Genomic DNA, 17,911 nt, shown 5'->3' on the forward strand with positions numbered 1-17,911 from the left:
GTTACATAAGACAGCCAGCTTGAGGCGAGCGCTGGGTCTCCCGGCTGCTGCTTAATGGGCCCTCTAGAGTTTCTAGCTCACCCCGTTTCTCCCCACGTAGGCCTCCTCGGGGTGAGTGCCACCATCCACGCCTGCCTCCTTCACCCTGACCCGTGGCCCTTAGGAGGCTTATCTAACCACTGGCCCTGGGCAATCAAAGCACAGAAATTCATACCCAGGGGTCTTGGATGGCGATAGCGCCCCCTGGCCTGCTGGTATGTTGCGGGTTAGGAGCCAGGCTTTGTGTAGACGCCTGAGGACTTGGTTACATGATCCTTCTTAAGTCAAGGGGCCTTACTAAGGTATGTGCCCTTGAGCTCAGGAAGGGGAGACGGCAGCCCTGGGCAGAGTGAGGGGGGCATCCGTTCCCGCTTCTCCTGTTCTGTTTACAGACAAGCTGCTTTCCTCCCTGGACAAGGGGGAGCAGGCAGGGCAGAGGACGGTGCCAAGGTGGCACGAGGCTGGGCATGTGCCTGGTCTGAGATGGCGTTTACAGAATGCCAGATACCTGGCGGCGCCAGTCCGAGGACCCCAGGCCCCACAGGAGCATCTTCCTTGCTCTAGAAGCTGACCTCTGACCTGGGAGCGGCCAGAATCTAGGTACCCCAACCCCCGCCCTGGACTCAGAGCCCCACCACCACCAGTGAGTCTTGGCTCTGCTTATAGCATCTGACGCCAGAGGGGCTGAAAATAGTCCCTGGAGGAGGGGGAGAAGGGGCTATTTAAAGGGCTCCAGAGGAGCCAGGCACAGCAGAGGAAGCAAGAAGGGATCATGGCCACTTCAGAGCTGAGCTGCCAAGTGTCCGAGGAGAACCAGGAACGCCGGGAAGCCTTCTGGGCTGAGTGGAAAGATCTGACCCTGTCCACCCGGCCGGAAGAGGGGTGAGTGTGATGGGTCCTCTGGAAGTTCTTCCTCTGCTTCCCCAGAGTACCCTCTCCACACCAAAGTGCAAACGCCTACCCCAGGGACCTGGCCATCCAGGGAGACCCCACTCAGCCTGAGCCGGGAGAACAGCATCTCTCAGGAGTTCATCACCCTTTTCTCTACTTTCAGATGCTCCCTGCATGAGGAGGATACACAGAGGCACGAGACCTACCACAGGCAGGGACAGTGCCAGGCAGTGGTGCAGCGCTCGCCCTGGCTGGTGATGCGCCTGGGCATCCTCGGCCGCGGGCTGCAGGAATACCAGCTACCGTACCAGCGGGTGCTGCCACTGCCCATCTTCACCCCCGCCAAGGTGGGCGCTGCCAAGGAGGAACGCGAGGAGACCCCCATCCAGCTGCGGGAGCTGCTGGCACTGGAGACCGCTCTGGGCGGCCAGTGCGCGGAGCGCCAGGACGTGGCTGAGATCACCAAGCAGCTTCCCCCCGTGGTCCCTGTCAGCAAACCCGGGACCCTGCGGCGAACCCTGTCTCGATCCATGTCTCAGGAAGCCCAGAGAGGCTGAGATGGACTGTGGTGACTCAGGCTCCACTGTGTCTGCCTTGGGCCGGGCCCTTCCTGGCTAGGACCACGGAGGAGAGCTGCTGGCCGGGGCTGCTTTGTAGTTTGCCCAGAAGTGGGGGCTATGGGAGGAGGGAGCAGAGGCCAGGATGCTTAGTTGTCCTGAGTTCCCGAAGGGAGGGCGTCAAGGATGGTGGGCTGAGGTGGAGAGCTGAGCACTCTCAGCCCCAGAAGAAGGGACAAGAGATACTGGTGAGGCCGAGAGGCCCCCGGCAACGGTGACCTGTTCGGTTACAGAGACGGAGTAGGACGTGGAAGGGATCTGGAATGCTCTGGGGAGGAAGCTTGAAGACTAGAGGGAGGGGGATGTGGAGAGGGCAGAAGCAGGGCAGGCCCCCAGCACCCTCTGTTAGCACTGCAATAAATGCTCAACCGTGTTCCAGGCTTCTCTCTCTCTGTCTTTGTGGTTGGGGATGAGCACTAATGTCTCCCATGCACTTCTGGGAACAGCCGTGCATTTGAGCTAAATATGGCACAGCCAGAGGGTATTCTCCATGCTTAGGGGTGGGGTACAGGGGAAGAGCTGTAAACAGGGTAACTGTCTGGTCCCCCTTCCTGTGTCACTGCCCAGTCCTGGCTTCCATGTCCACTCCCTGGCACCGGAGAGCATGTAGCAGGCCAGCTGGCATCGGGGGTTGTTTAAATGCTATCTGTGAAGGATATGGAAGGGGCTGGCACAAGGGTTGTTCTTGGCTGTGCCTTGGGGTGTGGATGGGGTCAATGACCCAAAGGCCTGTCGGTTGTAGATCCAGACAGAATCAATCCTTGGCTGGCATCAGGTGTTCCGCCCTCCCTGGCCTGGGTGGGAGGGCAGGGTCAGGTTCCTGTATGTGACCCCAGCAGCTGTTACGATGATCCATGTCCCAACCGGGTGTCGGGCCTAACAAGGAGACTGTCCCCTTGGAATAAGGAAGGGGCACAGAGGAGGACTGGATCGAAAGAGGCCAGGGCTATCTTAGCAGAGACTGGTACCCTACCCACCCCGGAGGGCACAGGCGTCATTCAGAGGATTCTGCTTTCGGAAAGACTGGAGATGCTGTTGGCAGAGTGGTTTGCCATTTTGAGCAGATGGGAGGAGAAGCTTGTGTGCCAGCTACCCGGAGCACCAGGCAAGACCTGAGGCCAGGCCCTGCCAACTCCCCAGTAGGGCCAGGAGTGATGACTGGGGGAGAACCATCGGGGACCTGCACCCTTGGAATGCCAAAAGTGTGCCATGAACCCCTCTAGTGGCCATGGCAGTACCAGGCCTGTGCTCAGTACTCTTCCTTCCGTTCTTACCTGAGGCTGGTGTCCCGATGTGGTAGGAACGTCCTGAACTGGCTGTGCTTATTGGCCCCCAGATAAGCAACATGCACAGCCCCGGAGGCCCGCAGGGGATGCCCGGATGTTCTGCTTGCTAAAAGCATTAGTCGTGCTCACCTCTTCTATCTCTGCTACCATCGGATGCTCAGGGCAGAAAACTACCTGCTCAGGGGCTCCCCCAGGCCACCAAGACCGAGGCCAGAACAGAGTGTTCTTTCTGGAGGAGGGAAGGGGCACTGGAGGAGAGAGTTGGGATCCAGGCCTGGAGGAAGGGATGGCATTATTAAGAAGGGGAGTTTGTAAGGGGTGCCCCAAGAGAGGGGAGGGTGTCTGGGGGGACGCTGGGACTGGGAACCTGGGCTATCCAAACCTTGGGGAAGAAAAGGGATGGGATGCTGGGCAGAAGTGTCTGTAGGAGGCTGGAGAGGAGCTGGGGCGCCTGGCAGGGGATCTGGAACTGAGTTTGGGGGTGCAGGGTAGCACTGGAAGGGGTGAGCAGGGGAGGGTGTGTATGGGTGGAGGGTTGTCAGCTCAAGTGCAGAGCGAGGGTGCCGCAGAAGCTATGTTCTAGAGGGTGCCCCCATACACTCCTCCCTGCCCTCTGCGTCCGCTGCTCCGGACATTAACAGAGATGGATGTGGTGACAGAGACGTAGTGGCCCCAGGCGCCTCATCTCTCAGCTACCGCCTCCGCCCTCGAGACGGAGGGAGTCAGGGCGGTGGGGGGGGGGCAGTGGTAGATAAAGGGATGGTGAGTCTAGATGGGGAATAGGAGGCCCCAACAGAAGCATGAGCAGTGGCACAGATCTGAAGCACGCTGCAGGGATGGCCTCTGACTCGGACCCTGGCCGGGCAGCTGTCGCCTCGGCTTACCAGCGCTTCGAGCCCCGCGCCTACCTCCGCAACAACTACGCTCCTCCTCGTGGGGACCTGAGCAGCCCTGATGGCGTCGGGCCTTGGAAGCTGCGCTGCATGGCACAAACCTTTGCCACGGGTGAGGACGGGAAACTGAGGCATGAGAGAGCAGAAGTCATGGGGAAAAAAATAAAAGGGAGGGAGAGAAACAAGAATGTACACTAGATGGGGAACCACGAAACAGAAACATAGGTGGATAGCTTGTGCAATCAAGAGTCAGCAAGTCAGCAAGGCTCAGTGGTGGTGCCGGCCTCTAGATCCAGATACTAGGAAAGCTGAGGCTGGAGGACCGCTTGAGCCCCGGAACTGGAGGCCTGACTAGACAACTTAGACCCCTTTTCTTAGGAGGGGAGGGTGCTTAGGATTGAGAGATGGGCAGGGTGGGGTACAGGAGAGAGACAGATCAAGGCTGAGGCAGAGGTTGGAGACTCCAGAGGGAAAGGCTAGGTGTCTTAGCATCTCCCCATTTGATCGTCACTGAAGCTAGTTTTTGAGTGGTGGAACCCGCGTTAGAGGAGCCAAGCTTCTCTCCAATGTAGTAGGTAGCCCAGGATGGCCCCAGCAGAACCTGGTTTCCATGGGCGCTTGCTCCAGGCACTCACACTACCTCGAAGAGCTGGGAGAGCAGGGGAGGGAGGGGTGGCTGAGGCAGGGACTACCTGGAACTCCCGTTCTCGGCTTCCCCAGGGGAGGTGTCTGGACAGGCCCTCATAGACATTGGTTCAGGCCCCACCATATACCAGCTGCTCAGTGCCTGTGCCCACTTTGAGGACATCACCATGACGGATTTCTTGGAGGTCAACCGGCAGGAGCTGGGCCTCTGGCTTCGGGAGGATCCGGGAGCCTTCGACTGGAGTGTGTACAGCCAGCATGCTTGCCTCATCGAGGGCAAGGGGTGAGTGTCGGGCTGCAAGCGTCTGAGGAGTGGTGGGCGGGTGGTGGAGGGCAGAGAGGACAGAGCCTGGGGTAGTCTCGAGCCCTGCCTTGTGCCCTCTGCACAGCGAGTCCTGGCAGGAGAAAGAGCGCCAGCTGAGAGCGAGGGTGAAGCGAGTCCTGCCCATTGATGTGCACCAGCCCCAGCCCCTGGGGACTTCAAGCCTGGCACCCCTGCCTGCCGATGCCCTGGTCTCCGCCTTCTGCCTGGAGGCTGTGAGCCCAGATCTCGCCAGCTTCCAGCGGGCTTTGCATCACATCACCACACTGCTGAGGCCTGGGGGTCACCTCCTCCTCATTGGGGCCCTGGAGGAGTCGTGGTACCTTGCTGGGGAGGCCAGGCTCTCTGTGGTACCAGTGTCAGAGGAGGAGGTGAGGGAGGCCCTGGTCCTTGGCGGTTATGAGGTCCGAGACCTTCGCACCTACATCATGCCTGCCCACCTTCGCACGGGTGTGGATGACGTCAAGGGCATCTTCTTTGCCTGGGCTCAGAAGATGGGGGTGCAGGTGTGAGGGCCCCACATGCCAGGTGTCCTCAATTTCCTTATTATCTGAAGTGGCACCTAATAAAGCAACAGTCCCTGCTGGGTTGGTGTGGTTTGTGGCTCCCCTAGAAGCAAAGAATATGCGGAGGCCTCTGAGGTTTAGAAGGGATCAATCCTAGCTCTTCTTTTTTCCCTAGAAGCCTCCATGAAGGCTGTTTTCTGTACCAGCCATTCTCTCCAGCCCAGGAAGGTCAAGTTCAGGAGGGTCCAAGCGGCACCTGCTGCATGCCAGGCACTTATGTGGTTCTAGTGGCCCGTCAGTTTGCCTCAGTTCAGTAGTAGGGCCTGCCAGCTTGTCTCCAGGCAAAGCTCAGAAAGCCTGAGTGAGAAGAGCCAAAGCCTGAGGGCCTGAAGTGCCCACCTCTGCATGGGTGTAGATGACGTCGAGGGCATCTTCTTTGCCTGGGCTCAGAAGATGGGGGTGCAGGTGTGAGGGCCCCACATGCCGGGTCCAGACACAAATACAGGTTGAGAAATAAGAAGGCAAGAGCCAGTGGTACTAGCTCCCCACACCACACACACACACACACACACACACACACACACACACACCACACACACACAACACACACACACACACACACACACACACACACACACACACACGCGCGCGCGCGCGCGCGCCTCGGGCTCTGCTGGGATCCATGCCACCCTCACTCCCATGTGCCCAGGTAGAGATCTGCCACTGGCCAGCAATGTCAGCCCGCTTTATACACAGAGGAGCAGAACCAGGGTGAGTGAGGCCAGGAATTGGTTTATTAAGCATGTCCTTTACTGTCTCCGGCCTTAAAATTGTTCTTAGTATCAAAAAATCCTAATAGGCTGCCCAGGTATCTGAGCTGGAGCCCTGGCATAGCTACTCTCCCCACAAAAAGAGGGCAGGGGTAGAGGCAGGCCCAGCTGCAGATGGCCTTCCTGAGGGACTGTTCAGGACACAGGCTGTATGGGTCCTGCCTGCCCTGGGATTACCCTGGGAGAGCTAGCTCCTTTATGGAGGGCAGAGACCACAATCAGACAAAGGCTCCACATCCTCTTCCCCCTTTGCCTGATGCCCCCGGAGTCCAGTTGTGACCAGGGGCTACAGCGGGGAATTGGAGTGGGAGGCACACCATGCCAAGGTAAAGAGATTGGAGGCAAGGGGGGGCACTTCCCCCCTTCCCCTCTCTGCCCCCCAGGGGCTAGTTCTGCAGAGTGCTCTCAAGACCTGTGGGTGGGGGTGGGGGGTGGGGGGGCTGTGATTTGGAGCGGAGTGCAAAGGGCATTGGGCAGGCATCCACACTCACAGCCCCCGTCAGGTCCTGTGCACACACCAGCAGCTGGTTGGACTTGGGGTCTTGAGCAGACTTGGAGCTCAAATGATTGCTGGTGATGACTTGGTTTCCCCATTCCACTGCAGGCTCCTTCCAGTGTAGCCCAGGCATGTTCACCTCAGACACATGCCTTCCCAAACCCATCCTCACCCACCTGCCCCCTGAACACACGCCCTCTCTGCACTCTAAGTGAAGGCCCACAATGCCCCACCCAGTCCTGTCAAACCCAGCTCACTGACTATCTGGTCATCTCTGCTCGTGGCTTGGTCCATATCCCTCTGCGTCAGTGTGCCCCCTCCCAACCAGAACAGCAGCCAGGGTTCTAATCCAGAGCCCCCTGGGGTCCTGGGCCTGAAGGCAAGAATGGCTGGTGCAGGAGGCAGGGTGGAAACCCCTCTTTGGAACCTGCCCAGCAGCTCAGTTCCTCAGGCCCACAAAGAAACTTGGGCAGCTGAAGAGCAGGCCTCCAGTGCCACCTAGTGGCTCCCTGACAAAAAGAGGCCCCCCAATGTACCCCAAAGGCCTGTGGGCGTGGCACTTAGGGGTAAGTGGCTTGGGGTGGTACTATCGGGGTGAGTGACGTGGGAAGGGAAAAAGGCTAAGGAGACCAAGGCAGCACTCTTCTCTGTGAAACTCCAAAACCTGCTCCCAGTTCAGCCGCGGCCACAGGAGGCTGCCTATCCCCTGCCCCAGACCTGAGGAGGCCACCCCCAAGACAGGGGGCTTGCCCTGTGAGAGCCAGCCAGGGGCAGGCGGCTAGGATCCCAAGCCCATACCCCGCATGTTCCAGTTCAAGAAGCTAGAAGGAGAAAAACAATCATCTCAAGGGGGAGCAGGGAGGAGCCTCGGGAAGGAGGCAGATCGACCCCTCCCAGGGTCTTTAGGCCAGCTTGAACTTGGCTTCAGACTCCTTCAGGAGGTACAGGCTGTCATCTTCCAGAAATCTGTGGGTGTAGAGAGGACCCCACTGAGGCAGTCACCCCGTCCTGAGGACCCCCCCCAGACAGTGGGGGTGACAGAAGTCAAGTGGGAAGCCCCAGTGGGCACAGGGGGCCCCAGTCTGCTCTAGGAGCGGGCGAGGAAGGGCGCAGGGGAGGCCACCCCGAGGCTGGGGTGGCACTGACCTGAAGAAGAGGATGTGGACGGGGATGGTGCTGATGTGCCAGATGGCGTGGGCATCCAGGACCCAGAAGAGGGGTGGGAAGTCGAGCAGCTCGAGCAGGGACAGCCCCTGCAGCAGCAGCACCACTACCACACACCTGCGCGTGTGAGGCAGGTGCCGGTGGTTCCGGAGGCACCAGGCCAGCCACCATGCCAGGTTCACCAGGCCTGGGGGCCAAGGACAGAGACGTTGACTCACTCACTCGATGTCCTCCTTGACTCTAGCTGCCTTGCCCCGCCTCCACCCCCAACCCCCCCCCCCCCCTGTCTCTGCAAAGGGCCTCACCTATAGCCACATTGGCCATCATGTTGTAGCCGTAGTCGAAGCGGATGAGGCTCAGGTAAGAGATGTGTACTGTCAGCAGCAGCAGCAGCAGGGCTCCAAAGGCACTGGCCACCGATGGGTACCTCAGTCCCACCGTCCTGTCCAGCCGCCCAGAGCAACGCAGGTGGAGCCATGTTCCTCCAACGATCTCCTCACCCAAAGGGCCAGGGCTTGCTGAAGCCACCACCCTCTCCCTGGTTCCACCACACCAACTGTTTCCCAGAGACCAAGGCCACAACTCCTGGGGAAGCCCTCTAACCCTAGCATCCCCCACCTAACACAGCCCTGCAGAAACGTGTTCTGGCCAAGGAAGAACGCTCTGGGCAGTTCCCTCTCTGCTCACAGCCCCAGGACTCACCTGACACAGCACAGGTAAACAGAGTACAGGATGACAGCGGAGGCGCAGAAGTAGTCCATCTTCTGGGGGTGGGGAGAGCCCAGGAGGGCCAGGTGAGGGGAGCAGAGCATGGCGCAGGGACGAGGCAGGGAGGGGCCGGAGTCTAGGCTTGCAGTCTGCAGGAGCCCCGTCCCGCGCTCCCTCTGCCTCTGGCTGCCTCACTGTGTCCACATTACAAAACGTGTCAGAGTGTCTCGGCAGCGAGACAGTCATGCCATCCAGAAGGGCCTCACTGTGAGGGCATGCCGTGGCACTCCAAATGTCACCTGGGGTGTGACAGACTTGGACCCCAATCCTGACTACATTAGCTGGGCGACCCTGGGAAAATGACTTCATCTCTCCCAGGCGCAGTGGCCTTATAGATCAGAAAGCCGATGACAAAAGTCTCCTGGCCAGACCCAGGTAAGGCTGTGTGTGCTGCCAGGCTTGGGGTGCCAGGCAGAGATGTGGGCTCTGCCACTGGGGCAGCCTTCCCTCTATGGAGCCTGCTCTGCCCTCTCCTGGGCTCCTCTGGGACTGTCTCATGCAGGGGGCTGGGAGGCGCTCACCTCTGTGAGGTCAGTGTCCCTGGTATGGAAGACTGTGGACCAGAACCAAGCATTGAGGGACACCTGAGGAAGGAGAGGTCAGTCAGCATGCTACCCAAGGTGGGGGAGACCTGTAGGGCTCTGCTGGGGGAAAATGTGTTTCCTGTGCCCCCAAGAGCCTTCTGAACAAATCCAGGCTTCACTCTCACCTAGCCAGTCCCCACAGGAGGATTTCCCACCACTGCAAACCACCACCCAAATCCCCTAGGCCAAAAGAGCTGCAGCTTCCACAGGTTCTGGCCTGGCCAGGGGACCAGTCCTGGCAGAACAAGCTCCCAAATTACCCAATCTCTAAGACAACAGCCCCCAGGGCCCTGCCTCCTCCCCCACTGCCAGGTGATGACAGCCCCGCCCGCCTGCCCCAGCCCATGGGAGCCTGTGACCTCAGCTTCTGGGGGCGGGAATGAGGTGGGTGGGTGGGGTGGGGGCTTGAGCTAGCTTGGGGTGTGTCCGGAGGAGCAGCAATCCAGGAAGGGAGATGTAGCAGATCCCACTGGAACCTAGCCTCCGAGGAAGACTGTGGCCAACCTAGCCCAGCTTCCTCCTGGCTGGGCCAGCCTAACCCGCTGGGCCAGTAGCTGCTCTGGAGTCTAGGGAGGAGAAGGGGCAGGATTGAAGAGGCAGCAGCCGGAATGGCCCAGGGGAATGCTGGGGGCCCTCTTCCTGGAACAGAGCAGAGACAGACTTGCAAATACACCATCCTGTGGGAGTCGGTGCTGGCATTTTCTTCAAGGCCTGCGTCCACAGCAGAGGCCCAAGTTTACTGAGGGAAGGTTACCGGAGGAGACAGGGGCTGAGGAATCAGTGGCAGCTAGTCACAAAAGGAAGAGCAGGGCCGGGCCTGCCATACCAGGAGTGGTCCACAGAGATGCTTTCTTTCGGGACAGATGCCTGGAGGAGCTGCCCGCTTAGGTACCACAACAAATGGCCAGTCAGGAGATACAGGGGCAGGTCAAGAAGCCAGTCTGTAGGGTCCCACAGCAGGAGGGCCAGACATAGCTGGGCTTCTGCACAGGCTAGGAGCTGAGGGTGACAGAGGGCAGGGTGGAGGCCAGGCGGCGCTTAGAGCCAGGCGGGTACTCTTGGTGCTGGGATCCGGCCTGGGAGCCCTCTGCAGCCCCACCCGCACCCCGCACCCCCGTGGAGCCCGGCTTTCTCTGCCAGCCAGTCCCATACAATGCCTTCTACTTAGAGAGGGCCACCTAAGGAATGGCCTCTGCAGCCTTGACAAGGCTCTGCGGTATGTCTCATGGTAGGTAGGCCTCCTCTTCTGGCCCTTTCCTCAGACTTGGGAGGCAGCTTGACTGTGGGTACCTGGCTGTGCCTCAGCCGCCTATGGAACCTGAGAGGGGAGGTCACAGCCTGTGTCCCAAGCCAGGTTCAGCCCACTCATCCTCAATAAGCTGGCTTCCCAATGTGGCCCCACTGAATACATCTCCCCTTTCTGCTTTCCACTCTCAATCCGGCTTTTCAAATTGGCTTATTGAGGATGAGTGGCCAACCCTGGCTTGGGACACAGGTTGTGAACCCCAAGTTCAGAACAAGTCCCTCTCTCCTCAGATGGGGCAGGCATAAGTGGCCCTCATCACCTCCCTCACAAGGCCTATGGTGAGCTGGGTCGGTGTGGGGAGAGGAGTGACCCCGGGCTGGAGACAGGACCAGGCAGGCCAGGTGCAGGGACATCTTAGGGAGGATGGTGGCCCTGGAGCCAGTGTGGGAGGGAGGAGGGGAAGACAGCAGGCACTGGCAGCCAGCCAGGCCTCCTTGTCACCCACAGCAGGAAGGGGGAGGTGACAAGAGGGCTGAGCTAAGTGGCAGTTGAAACTCTGGAAGCAGAGGGTAGAGGTGTGCTGGGCCAGCCCTTAAGCCCCAGGCGCAGGTGGGGGCTGCTGGGCTCTTCATCCGCTGCCTCCCAGAGGCCATCCACTTACTGAGTCCTGTCTGAAGTCTGGACTCTGCACCCCGAGATGCCCATCTCTTAAGGAGAGTCCCATGAAGGGTGGGGTCTTTCAGATCCTTTTCTCAAACTCAAAGGCAGTGTCCTTAGGAATGTACGCCCTGGAGCCAAATCTAGGGCCTTTCCAACAGGCAGCATTTCCTGTGTGTTCTCAGGCAAGTTATTTACCCTCTCTGTCTCAGTTTCCCGTTACACAGGGATTTTCCTGCCGCTACTTGGTACACAGGTGTCCCATGAACCTTGGTTTCCGTCGTCACGTCCACCAGGCTGACCCCACCGCTTCCCTTAGTTGACCTCTAACTTCTCTTTCCTCAAGGGCCACCAAGTTCACGATCAAACCACGGGGCGCCAGGGGCCCTGGCTCCCGGGGTGCAGACAGCTCAGCTATGGGAAAAGCCTCTCTTCGTGTTCCCAAGGCACCGGCCCATGAGTCTGGTCCCAGCAGGTGCTGTTTCTCTTCAGAGGCTGGAGTCAGACAGAAGCAGAAGACAGATGGGCGGGCAGGGAGGGGAGGCCTGTGCACAACTGCTCTGCACCCCTGGGTCGCACTCAGCGTGGTGGGAGGGGCCAGCGGGATAGGTGAGGGTTTTGTGTAAACACTGAGACTGGGGGGGGGGGACGATGCAGGGCTGGGGGGGCAGTAGTGGCAGGGATGGGGACAGGAAGGGTGGAGGGAGGCTGGAGGCTGTTTCAATCTGCTGGCAAATACTAAAACAGACAAAAATATCAGCCATGAAACTGGTTGGATGCCAAGAGAGCCAGATCTGTCAGGAATTTGACCTCAGTGTTAAGCCCCAGTGCTCCGGGCTGTCATTGACACCATCATGGTGGGGACAAGTGGATCTTTAAATAGCTTGGTGTCTCAGAAGTGGGGGAGGCAGAATGTTAAATATGATGTCTCCTGCCCCCTCCCTGGGGCCACAGTCCAGCAGGGCAAGACTGCCTCGGGTTCACTCTAAGGGGAGGTGGGGCTTTTTTTTTTCCATCATCAAAGAAGGATTCCTGGGCGGGTGAGATGGTTTGGATGAAGGCACCTGTGCCAAGCCTGGTGACCCAAGTTCAAATCCCAGGACCTACACAGTAGCAGAGCATCAACTCCCCTGAGTTGTCTCACCGCCACATCAAGCCATAGCGTGTGTCTCTGCATGCCCAGGCACACAAATAAGTAAACAAATACCTTTAAAAGGTTTTTTTTCATTTCTTAACACTGTCTGCTTCACTGGCTTTTGTCTGACAGGTGGGAAGTCCTTCCTGAACTCTAGCCATCCTTCTGCTACAGTTTCGGCCTGTTTCTTCTCTTGCCGTTTCCTCAACAGAGACGCTACAGCCAGTTCCCGCCATTTCATCTCACAGCTGCACCTGAGGACTTTTCCCTGCTAGGTGGAGGTGGGGACCTGGCTTGGCCTCCGAGCTTTGGCAGAGGGCCAGGCCCCCCACTCCATGGAGTCAAAGGGCTTGAGCATGCAGACCGCTGGCAGGCTCCCCAGCCCTCCCCAGTACCTGCCCAGGCTGCACCTGGGTCTACACAGCAAGACAGGGCCGCCTTCTCCGGCTGAAGTGCCACGGGTTCCACCGAAGGACAGAGTTATCAGAGAAAAGACACCCCTGGCCCATGTCAGAACCTGGAGCTGGCAAAGGGCCCTCCCATCCACACCCCAGCACAAATGAGGGCCACACTTGTTCCAGAAGACCCGGCCCAGGACAAAGTCTGCTGCCACACCCTCCGGGCAGAAACACAGGACTCAGTGGCAAGTGTGAAATCCAAACTAGACAAAGTGTGGTGGTGCCTGCCTACCACAGTAACACCCAGACGGTCGAGGCCGGAGGAGTGGATGCTGAAGGCCAGCCTGGGCTACACAGTGAGACCCTGTCTCAGCAAGGCAAAAACTAAATCATCCAACCAGAGCGGACCCTGTGTCCCCGAAAGATCTCATAAAGGCAAGAAGGGATTCCAACAACCTTGGCCACCTGTCCCTTATCAGAGGACCTGTGCCCCGCTTTCCAGCTCTCCAGCTCTCTTGGGAACATCTAGTCCTTCTTTCCAGGCTGACTGGGCCTAGGCCCAGGCTTGGCTCTGGAGTCCTGGGTCACGCAAATGCAAATCCTGGCTCTTGCTCAGCCAGTGTTTATTCCAGCGAACACTCAGACCCTGGAGCCCAGTGGTGCAGTGCCAAAGGCTAGCCTTATCTTCTCTGCTTGCTGACTTATTAGCTGTTATCTGAGGCTAATGCCCTGTGTGCCTGAGTCCTACTCAGAGAACACAGGCACATGACAAGGACCCCATGAGGAAACGTAGGTCAAATGCTGGGGACAAAACCAGAACCACATGCACGTGATCTTCCTCCATAGTGCTTGCTGTTCTAGAGCTCACTGTGGAGTTCAGGCTAGCCTTGGAATCACGTTGCATACAGCTTCAACTACTACTTTCAATTTTTAAAAAATTGCTTTGCTTTCTTTTCTTTCTTTCTTTCTTTCTTTCTTTCTTTCTTTCTTTCTTTTTTTTTTTTTTCGAGACAGGGTTTCTCTGTGTAGCTTTGCACCTTTCCTGAAACTCACTTGGTATCCCAGGCTGGCCTTGAATTCACAGAGATCCGCCTGGCTCTGCCTCCCAGTGCTGGGATTAAAGGCGTACACCGCCGCCCAGCTCTTTTTGTTTTTCAAGACAGGGTTTCTCTGTGTAGCCTTAGCTCTCCTGGAACTCATTCTGTAGACCAGGTAGGTCTTGAACTCAAGAGATCTGCCTGCCTCTGCCTCCTGAGTGCTGGGACTAAAGGCTAGGACTAAAGGTCACCATATCTTACAAAAAAAAAATTATAAAGATAGGATTTCAAATATGCAGTGTATGGTGACATCAAACTCAAAGTCCTGCTTCAGCCTCCTGAGTACTGGAATTACAGGCTTGGTCACTCTGCCCAACTGCCCCAAACTCTTACCAACCCCCACCCCCCCCCCCACCCGCCACTGCTCTGTGAATCTCGGCACACCTGTGCATCTCGGCACACCTGTGCTATCAGCTATGGTCAGAGTCCTCCAGCCACGAGATCCCGGAGCTGCCCTCTCTCCTTGTCCTGCCTTGGGACTCCTGGCTCTTCTGGCCTACAGATGCCCTTTGCTGTCTTTACACTGTCTGTCTTTTGTCTAGAAGAGTCCCCTGCTCTCCCCATGTTTCCCCAGACACCTCCAATCCTCCTGTCTGTCTCATATCCCGGGAAGTCTTTCCCTGTTGCCCTGTCGGGTACAGCCCCATCACATGCCCCAAGCTCCTCCCCTTTTCTGTGTTTCTTCAAGGCTGTAGGTTGACATCCTTTGTGTGACTGTGAGATCAGTACAGGAGGGCAAGACCTGTGTGTTTTCACATGTTTGGGGGCCTCCAGTACCTGGTAAAGTACCTGGCATGCAGCAGGTGTCCAATGGACACAAAGGGAGGCTTTCACAGCTGGAAGGCGAGTTGAGTGGATGTTTTTCCCCTTAAGATCTGTCAGAAAAGCTCTGCCCCACAGACATCCATTGCACCTTCTTACTGTACCCAGTGCCTCTCTGTGGTCCGCAATTCTCCAATGATCCCAGGCCCCGGATTCTAGTTCCTCAGACCAGCCATAGTGGTGAGGCTGAGAACTCTTTCCTACTCAGATGGACCCACCTGAGTTCTCCAGGTATAGACCAGTACTAGGCTGAGCTCTAACAAGACCTCTGGGCCAGAACAAAAGACATATCAATGCTCCAGAGAGGCCTTGGAAAAACCAGCAATTCCAGCACATGATCCCTACAACCCACTTCCCATCCATGTTAGTAAACTGCCCGACTGAGTCTTTTTGTAGTTTCCTCACTTAGGACAAGAGTGTGCATCACTCTTGTGACCAGAAGACTGGCCTGGTAAGAAGGAAGGTGTCACACCTTCCATTTCCACTGTGCCTGACTACCACACACGTTAGCTCTGGGAAAGAGAATGGCTTGTCGCTAGAAGCCCATGGTTGGGGATGGGAGAGCTCCTCTGTTTGGAACAGGGTGTGTAGAGTGTTCTGCCAGGCTACCTACCCAAGCGAAGGCCATGCAGGTATGGTACATGGGGGAGGAGGCTGGCACAGAGGCGCGGTAGCGGCAGAGCATCACCAGGCTGGCTAGGCCATTGAGGAGTGAGGCCACGGCAGAAGCTGGCTCTTGGATGAACAGGAACCGGGAGAAGGGCCACTGAAAAAGGAGCACAGGGAGGAGGCCTGAGGGGAGGCAGCCCCTACCTGCCTGGTCAACCTTTCCTTGACAGCTGCACCAACAAGTCTCCAGCTGGTTCCTCAGCTCGGGATTTTGGCCAAAGCCTTACATCCTTTCAAGTCAACGAGAATCGCTCCAGAAGTCCCTGGCTAAGATGAGTCTTTCCCTGGTCAGCAAGCATTGAAATGGGAGCCTGACTCTCAGGGGACAGCAGACAGGCCAGGTGAAACCATACAGACTTGCCATCCAGATCTGGGTCCCATCTCTCCTCAACTACTTCCTATAGTCCTGTGAGTGCGGGATTACTTTGTGCTAAACTGGGAAGAGTAATTCCTGCCAACAGGCCAAAATGAGATAACATTGGGTCAAACAGCACAAAGAAGCTGGCCGATCTAAGGGGTATTTCTGATGATCTAGACTCCTATTGGAGAAGCTACGGGAAAAACACCTTATTCAGGACGAGTGGATATCGCAGGCAGCCCTGAGAAGCTCAGCACTACTGTGAGGGGACACAGACCTTTTTGTTTGTGTGCTTGGTTTTGTTTTTGGAGAGAGGGTCTCACTATGACTCTCTATGTTGGCTACATAGACTAGGCAGGCCTCAAATTCTAGAGATCCACCTGCCTCTGCCTCCCAAGTGCTGGTATCAAAGGTGTGCACCATCACACTTGGCTTGAGACACAGGCATTGTTACTCCAAATTCAGAAGCAGGACACACTGGCACCACTGGAAAAGCAATTCTGAGCACAAGTACCTGTCCCATGCCTCCCTCCCTGTGACTCCCACCTCAGACTGCTGGGCCCCCTGGGGGCTGGCGGCCACCAGCACACACCTTCCCTGACTCTCTAACTCACCTTGCCATGGAACTGAGGCACTCTGTGACCCTCCTGAAGGTAGAGGCCGACAGTGACCCACATGCATTCATACTTGCAGTCGTCCCGACAGGTCCAGCCTGCAACAGACAGACAGGACTGCAGATAGCTTAGCTTAGGGAGGCATACACAGACTGGTGCAGCCCAGGCATGAATGGAGGCCAGGAGGACCTGAAGGCTGGAGAGAACCAGAGGAAATCTCAAAATCTTCCTTCCCATTTGGACAGAGAGGAGAGGGCAGGCGCACACACAGGGGGAAGGAGGGAGGAGGGCATTTTAGCAGTGGGAGCAAAGCAAATAGTATCTTTTCCTTTTATACAAGATAAAGGCTCTTGGCATCGAACAGGCCCCTCTATGGAGACCGGGGTTTCTACTTCTCCATTCTGAGTCCAGGGAGGTGTCTTTCCTCAACCAAGCTCAGCCCCTTGACCCCGACCCCTCAGGTTCCAAGTTGTCTTTATTCCCTATTGGCACTACTCATCATGCTCCCTGCTCTCCGGGTAAACCAAGCTGCTTTGTGTACCCAGATCTTCCCAGGCCTCCAAGCTCTCTGTTCCCTCTTTCTGGAATGGAAAGGGTAATAATGGGGATGAGCTGTTGTTCAAACAGTCAGAACTGGAAATTCTGCTTTACCACTTTATAGACTGTGTGACCTTGGGCAAGGTATTTAATCTCTCTCTCGAGTGTTCCCATCTGTAAAATAGATTAGGGACACTAGCCGAAAGGCTTGTGGTGAAAGTCAACTGACCTGCCGTGAGGCCTGTCCAGTGCGGGGGCTCAATATGTCGGTTCATATCAATTCCCTCCTCTCTAAATTGTTCTATGGGGACCCCTGCCTCCACCCCTTGAGGCAGACGCCATTCTTTCCTGTTCCAAATGCATATAGTGCTTAATGTATGGGTCTATTAGGGCTCAGACCCTCTTTGTGAAGGATACTATTCACCAACTTGGGGGGAATATAAACCGGAAGGGCAGGCCTGCCTCCTGTGTTATTTCAGGTCTTGCACGCCGTGTTTACCAAATAGTGGCTTGCATAAAATATAATGAAGCCTCTGGAAAGCTGGGACAGGCTGATAAGACCTCCCCGCCCCCCCCGCCACACACAAGAGGTTCCATACATAAACACTCGTGAGAGAACCCACAGGGAAACTGAGGTTCTGAGATTCCAAAGCAGAAGGGCACAATGGGCGGGGCTAAAACCAGTGGGCGGGACTCATCCGGGGAGGGTGGGGCTTACCCGCTAGGCTCATGTAGATTGGCTGGAGGGAGCGGAAGTGCTTCAGTGCGTCCCCCGAACAGTTCCGTTCCTCGCACCGGAGCACGCAGTCGCGGTACACCGGCTCGCGGTCGCCCTGGGAGCCCCACGCAAGCCCCAGGGCCGCGGTTAGCAGCAGCAGCCGCGCCGCCTGCTCGGCCATCCTGTCACTCTGCCCGGCCGCCGAGGGAGGAGCTTGGGAGAGTGCGAAGTCCTACTTCCGTAACAACCGGAAGTACCTGTGTTCATCGTTGCACCCTCCGCGGACGACCGCCCACTTTAAATAGAAGTTCCCGGATTTTAGTGGGCGGGGAGCCCCGCCTCTAACCCGCTGTCTACTTTTAACACAGCATTCACGGGAAGGGCTGGTGTGTATTCCGGAGCAAACCGGTGTATTTTTCTCTCTTCTATCTCCACGGCCTCTTTGTTTCAAGCGGCCCCTTCTGTTACTAGCCCTCCTAGATTGCAGTTCCCAAATGATCCGGGCTCTCCACTTCCATTTCATGTGCCATCACCTTGATTAAAGACACTGCTGTTAAAGTAGCTGCAGAACTTCTTAATAGGTGTCCTTGTCCCTACTTTGGTCCTCTCCAGTAGACAT

General features: G+C 57.1%; 3 protein-coding genes across 4 annotated transcripts; 2 read left to right on the forward strand and 1 right to left on the reverse strand.

Annotated features, from left to right (window-relative positions):
* The first annotated feature begins 788 nt into the window (after positions 1-788).
* On the forward strand, positions 789-1,920 carry Tcap (titin-cap). Its single transcript, XM_006971840.4, has 2 exons — positions 789-921; positions 1,094-1,920. Exons 1-2 carry the CDS (start codon positions 812-814, stop codon positions 1,485-1,487), a joined length of 504 nt encoding a protein of 167 aa, XP_006971902.1. The 5' UTR covers positions 789-811; the 3' UTR covers positions 1,488-1,920.
* Positions 1,921-3,342: 1,422 nt separating this feature from the next.
* On the forward strand, positions 3,343-5,277 carry Pnmt (phenylethanolamine N-methyltransferase). Its single transcript, XM_006971841.4, has 3 exons — positions 3,343-3,838; positions 4,447-4,654; positions 4,761-5,277. The coding sequence occupies exons 1-3, from the start codon at positions 3,634-3,636 to the stop codon at positions 5,203-5,205; spliced, it is 858 nt and encodes a 285-aa protein (XP_006971903.1). The 5' UTR covers positions 3,343-3,633; the 3' UTR covers positions 5,206-5,277.
* A 694-nt stretch (positions 5,278-5,971) lies between these two features.
* Pgap3 (post-GPI attachment to proteins phospholipase 3) lies at positions 5,972-17,911 on the reverse strand. Of its 2 annotated transcripts, XM_006971842.4 has the most exons (8): positions 17,293-17,649; positions 16,038-16,135; positions 15,010-15,162; positions 8,979-9,041; positions 8,392-8,453; positions 7,995-8,131; positions 7,672-7,876; positions 5,972-7,491 (listed from the first exon to the last, which is right to left on the reverse strand). In XM_006971842.4, exons 1-8 carry the CDS (start codon positions 17,471-17,473, stop codon positions 7,428-7,430), a joined length of 963 nt encoding a protein of 320 aa, XP_006971904.1. In that variant the 5' UTR covers positions 17,474-17,649; the 3' UTR covers positions 5,972-7,427. The 2 variants fall into 2 exon arrangements, with proteins under 2 accessions (XP_006971904.1, XP_015862675.1); XM_016007189.3 differs by lacking the exon at positions 15,010-15,162 and having other exon boundaries at positions 17,293-17,911.

Source organism: Peromyscus maniculatus, chromosome 8 (assembly GCF_049852395.1).
Source record: "Peromyscus maniculatus bairdii isolate BWxNUB_F1_BW_parent chromosome 8, HU_Pman_BW_mat_3.1, whole genome shotgun sequence".
NCBI classification, from domain to species: domain Eukaryota; kingdom Metazoa; phylum Chordata; class Mammalia; order Rodentia; family Cricetidae; genus Peromyscus; species Peromyscus maniculatus.